The sequence below is a fragment of the Rhinoderma darwinii genome, chromosome 2 (assembly GCF_050947455.1).
Source record: "Rhinoderma darwinii isolate aRhiDar2 chromosome 2, aRhiDar2.hap1, whole genome shotgun sequence".
Lineage (NCBI taxonomy): Eukaryota > Metazoa > Chordata > Amphibia > Anura > Rhinodermatidae > Rhinoderma > Rhinoderma darwinii.
Window position 1 is genome coordinate 39,763,179 of NC_134688.1, and position 6,000 is coordinate 39,769,178.

General features: G+C 40.0%; 1 protein-coding gene across 1 annotated transcript in view; it reads left to right on the top strand.

Moving 5' to 3' along the window:
* AASDHPPT (aminoadipate-semialdehyde dehydrogenase-phosphopantetheinyl transferase) overlaps nt 1-4,051 on the top strand; it is a 61,988-nt gene extending 57,937 nt beyond the window's left edge. The window contains exon 6 of the mRNA XM_075851583.1: nt 1,498-4,051. Coding sequence (XP_075707698.1) covers nt 1,498-1,653 — 156 coding nt within the window. The 3' untranslated portion in view covers nt 1,654-4,051. The remainder of the gene's footprint in view (nt 1-1,497) is intronic.
* Nucleotides 4,052-6,000: the final 1,949 nt, after the last annotated feature.

Sequence of the window (6,000 nt, forward strand, 5' to 3'; positions counted from 1 at the left end):
TGTGTTGTCTGGACCTCCCGCTATAACAGCAGTCTGGATGTGTTGTCTGGACCTCCCACTATAACAGCAGTCTGGATCTGCAGTGTCACCCCCCCCCCCCCCCCCCGATAACAGCATTCCGACTGTGTAGTCTAGACCTTCGCCATATAGCAGCAGTCTGTATGTGTAGATTGGACCCCCCCCCCCCCCTATAAGAGCAGTCTGGATGTACAATGTAGTCTGGACCTCCCGCTATAACAGCAGTCTGGATGTGTAGTCTGACCTCCTGCCAATAAACGCATTCTGACTGTGTAGTCTGGACCTCCCAATATAACCGTAGTCTGGATATATATATATAGTAAATAGACAGCACTCACAAAGGCTTAGTCTACATGCACATGTTGCATATTTTGCTGCGGAAAATACTCACCAAAACCACAGCAATACGCAGGAAACTTGCAGGTAAAAACACCTAATCGTGCGTTTTTCGATACGTTTTGATACATTTATCGGTGCGTTTTCACACCGTGGCCTTTGGTGCAATTTTACACAGCAAAAGGCAGATACAATTCGCAAGCGGAAACGCAAGATAAATTGGCCTGCCGTGGATTTTAAATTCTGCACCGTATGTCAATTTACGTGCGGAAAAATACAGCAGCGTGTACATGGGATTTCCTGGAATCTCATTGACTATGCTGGTACTGTATTACGCTGCCGTTTTGCCGCACGCAAATACGCGCAGCAAAACCGCACATAATACGCATCGTGTGCATTCACCCTTATAGTGAAAAAAGCCGCTGCTTTATTTCGGCTCAGACAACCTGAGCCCTTCATTGGCTTGGGAAAGGCTCAGGTTGTGTAAGCCGAAACTTTTGGAGTCAATAAAACACCCTCTTTATTCATCATAAGCCTTTGTGAGCGCTGCCTATTTACTGCTTTTTGTCTATAGGGACAGTGATCTGTTCCCTAAGGCTTGCACCCCCTTTCATTTAAGCCTGTGCTGCTGGATTCTATCTTTGTGTATATAGAAATATATACTGTATGTATGTACGGATGTAGCCATCTTTATCTTGACTCTGATAACATGCTGCAACGTGATATCATACAAAAAAAGTCATTGAAAAAGTCAAGATAAAGTTTCTTGACACGCTGTGTTTAATGCGTTAAAAGTCAAGATAAAGACGGCCACATCTGTATGTATATAGATATATATTTGTCTGAACAAAATTCGTAGTATCCTGATGACTCCGGGACTTTTAGGTGAAATCTTTTTTTCTTCAAGCTGAAAGCTGCTTCTTGCAGTCAGGTTTTTTCCCCCACACAAGCTCTTTGAAACACTTTGGTGACTTTATAGAAGTTAAACTCTGGATCGAAGTCTAATCCCCTCATAGATGTTGACAGATTTACTTCTGGAGTCTGAACATTCTTCACATTGAATCACCAGCATTTCTTCCTACACATTTAAGGGTGATAATGACATTCTGTATATCTTATTGACTTTGTCTTTTTGATCTCCAGAATGAAACTTTGTTCACTATTCTTACCTATAAAGATCTCATGGCATCTGCTGTTCCAATTACACCTGAGGATGCGGATTACTGGGATAACTTTCACTCCAAACAGGAGCTTCCACGTCGGCAGAGTTCTACAGCGGTGACTGAGACGGTGACCTGAACCCGGGGCCATCCCGAGCCGTAGGATTATCCAGACTGCTCGCAACGGCTCAGATACTGCATATCAACAGCCATCAACAGACTTGCAGCATTCCTTCATTGAAACGCAGGCTGGCAGAGAATATTCCTGCACAATCTAGACAATGACTGTGCCAAATAGCTGTAGAACAGTGTAATATACCAACGTTATAGTATTTGCCTCATTAAAATAAAACATTTATTAGCAGCAAAACCTCTTGTTAACAAAAGAATATATATATATATATATATATATATATATATATATATGTGTATATATATTATTTTATTTTTATTTTTTATTATTTTTTTTAACATATGAACATAATTGATGACCACAATACAACAATTTTACTTAAATTTTTTCGAATATTATTTTTATAAATTACCCATGTACATTTATTGTAACATATGATTGAAAAAAAAATCCCAGCATGGGTGGCTCTGTTTACATTCCCAACTTAAACATTATGACCGAGGTGCTGCTCCATGCACAGCGGGCTCGCTGGCTTCTGCAACTACCATAAAAATGATTGGCAAGAGCGCCCACCTCCGCATTCCCTGCCTGGATGCGATGGCCAGCAGTCATCTCACCACACTCTGGAGATAGCAGACATTTATGACATATCCTGTGGATATTCCATAAATATTTACATTGGGAATACCCCTTTAAGAGCCACCATCAAGGGTTCCATTCATTTTGACTGAGAGAATAGCTCAACATGCAGCATTATTCTTGATGGTATCAAGTAAAACTCTTGACAGACCCCATTTATAAGTCAATGGAGTCTGTCTGTCAACGTTTGGATTCGTCACAGTGTCATGGCTTCTGTTATAAACAAAAGCCATGATGTTAGTGTGAACAGAGACTTATTTCTACATACTGTTAAAATCTCAATCCCATGATCAACTATAATTGGTAACTAAGAAGCTACCTTCATTCTGTTTAAATTACTGAAAATATTTTCATACTCGGAAATGCTTTTACTTAAATGTAAGGCATACAGGGAGTCAAGATCCATGCAAGTCCGAAAAGATTGCACAACCCTAGGATAGTCTCTCGTTGATTGAGGATCCCGGTAGCGTACAATGCTGCTGCCCAGTGGTCCCTTCTCCTCCGCTGTCTCTTGTGCAGTAGTAATCACAGGCTACCACTGCCCTGCCTAGCAACAGTTCACCACCCACACTGCTTGCACAAAGAATAATTTAGGTGACCCTTTACAGTGATAAAAAAAAAACATATACTCACGATATATGTGTTTAATACGAGTAATAGAGTAAATCTCAAGCACAGGTGATCAGCTAGCGGCACTTTCTAATGATAAATAAAAAGTTTTCCAAAATGGACAGCCCTTTTTTCTTTATACAGTATATTTAGTATTTATATTAGAATTTGTTGTGGTATTAAAGGTGTTGGATGTTCAAACCCTCCCCAAATGAAAACCACACCCAGTGATCAGATGATTGATCGCCGCAGATCTGACTGCTGAAATACCTCTAGCGATCAGCTGATATTGCCAGGGGAACCGGCAGCCACGTGTTTTCCCTACAGCATGACTGCAGGAGGAAATGTATTATTACATGGCGCTCATTTACATCATGCGAAACTGAGCAATGTTAAACTAGGCTCGAACACAGCAGTGGTGCCGTAAATAAAAGCTGTACAATGTCCTATCAGAACTGAACTAGAGGATTTCATTGAGTATCCCCAATTGTCATATGTCCGCGCTCTATTCTGTTGAATGACTGGGACCACCCACAATGAAGGACACTTATATAGCACACGGTCTTCTATTCCCCTGACTGGCACCTTCGATTTTTTTTTTACATGGAATTGATTATTCTAGTTTAGCGGTATTGGGTAACTAGTGACATTGGGGGCTGTCAGCTGCCATATCACATTCACTGTTATCATCCATATGAAATAGTCTGTTGTCTTGTGTTCTGTGTCATATATGCTGTATATGTATGGAATGTATAGTGTTTATCATACAGACAATGATAGAAGAGTATTAGCAGCCATGGAAACCTGGCATCCAACTATAGAAATGTTATAAATAATATTCCGAAGGACAATGCCCAGGGATTGCCATAAAGCAGCCTATTTACTAAAATCTTTCATGGGTAAGAAATCCATAAATATATAATCACCACATTCCGTTCCGCTGAATTCACCTGTTATTTCCCCTCTAATGAAGGCGCTGCTATTCATTTACATTGGCATTGTGAGCGTGTGTGTTTCCATATACAGAACTGGCGGAGTATTCATCACTGGATCCACAAATCGAGGACAGTAAATAAAGACCATATTGATAGACAAATAAATGTTTCATTCTGTATATTTTCTGCTTTGTAAAAACAAAATAAATAAAAACCTGATTTCCTCAAGAATTATTTCTTTTTTTGTCACAGTATGCACAGTATTGATGCTCAGTATATCCACATTTTTCAAGGCCCCTAAAACCCTGTAAGTGCTGTGTTGTTTTTACTTTTTATTTATTTTTTAAATAAATGCCATTATTCATTTTCCAACTAAAGAGGAAGGGGGTAGGAGTAAATTATGGAAGAGGCAACCACCGTGTACCACGCAGGTATAATCAAGGAAAACATGGTGTATCAAGGAATGTAGCAAGTGGTTATGTTGTAAATCCATAGTATTAAAATGCGGGGGGGGGGGTCCAGAGTTGTCTTTATGGGGATGAGTTGGGCAACTCCGCAAGGGAACATAGGCCGTAGACGTATCTAAATGGACACTATCCATATCAATAAGAGGTCATATGTCAGGATTAAAGCAAGCTTACAGAGGACTAGGCCATATAACTGGGAACTGGTTTACTGACCTGAATAGCGCTGTCTCCCTAAATCCAGAGCAGTTGCTGTTTTTTGTTTTTTTTCCTGGACCACCCACCCCCTGTTCCAGAGATATGGCCCACTGTTGTATTGGCTCCCTGTATGCCGACTCACTGTAGTTAGTCAATGGTGTGGAGATAGATTCCATGCTTCTAATGCTGACCAATCAGCATGAGGCAGCTAGAGGGTAGTTCACGCCCTATTGGCTAACTACACCATTTACTCCTGATTGCAAATCCACCTATTAATGCAGCAATATAGGGACAAGTAAAATATCAATGCAAAACCGGTAGATTTATCCTTTCAGAAATCTAGAAAAAAAAATAGGTGACAACCTCCATAGGATATGAAAGGGCTGCCATTTTCTGTTTCCTCTTTTTAAAAACTTATAAAAAGCAAATAGATAGAACTAAGAAACAGAACAGAATTTTTTTCCGGAACTTGAGAGAAGAAAATAACTCAAGGGATATATTTTATTTATTTACTGGTACATTTTTTGAGTACAGGTGGTAATGCCCCTTAACACCTTATTGTGTTTGTGCAATTTTTGCAGTCCCTATTTGTAAGAAATGTCCCCCAAAAAGTAGCTGATCAATCTTTCCTGCTGCTCAGACTGTGGGCAATCAGTTGTAATGTGTGAGGGAACCTGGCAGCAAGTGCTCAATTCCCCTGCAGCACCACCGCAGGAGAAGTAAAGCATTACATAGTGCCCATTGAAATCAATGGTCTGTGTAGTTAATGGATGTGCTGGATCCTCCAGAGTGAGGTACGCACTTCTCCCTCTGGTTATTAGCAGAGGGTCCTGAAGGAGGAAACCCCCACCCCTAATAATTCATATTCTTCAGAATGCACTAATAAGGTGTTTTAAATGTGTTTTCCTATTCAGACAACCCCTTTAATGAATCCTCATTCACCATGTCTATAAAGGACAGAAATATGTTCACGACTAATAGATGTGCTGTCCTTTTATTTAGGGCAATTAAGAATTTTTCACTTGCCAATAAGACTTAAAGAATTTCCGCACAACCCATATGTCCAAATTAAATTAATTCAGCAACAAACTTGGCACAGATTTCTCAGGGAGAGCATGATTAATCATGTAATCTCTTCATAGCGCTTAAAGGATTTTATTTTAAGTTCTGCAAAGAAGCCGGCTTTATCCTTTCTTCACACTAAATTATGCCCCAGGAGTGATTGTGGAGACGTGAAATATGTCTTTCAGAAAGCCGTTTTTTTCCACTGATGAAAAGATCCACGAGAAGCAATCTGAGAATCCGATGTGGCACTTCTGTTAAACTAGGGCTGTATCCCTATTATGCTCAAAATATCCTCGCTTCTTTTCTGTGTGAGTCACTGAGCCAAATATAGAAGTATCATGGACAGAAACAAAGTCTTCATCCTCTCAGTTACTGCCGTACTTCTCAGTTATGATAGGAAGTCTAGTGTTCAGTGTATATTGTAAATCATACTTGGCTGAAAT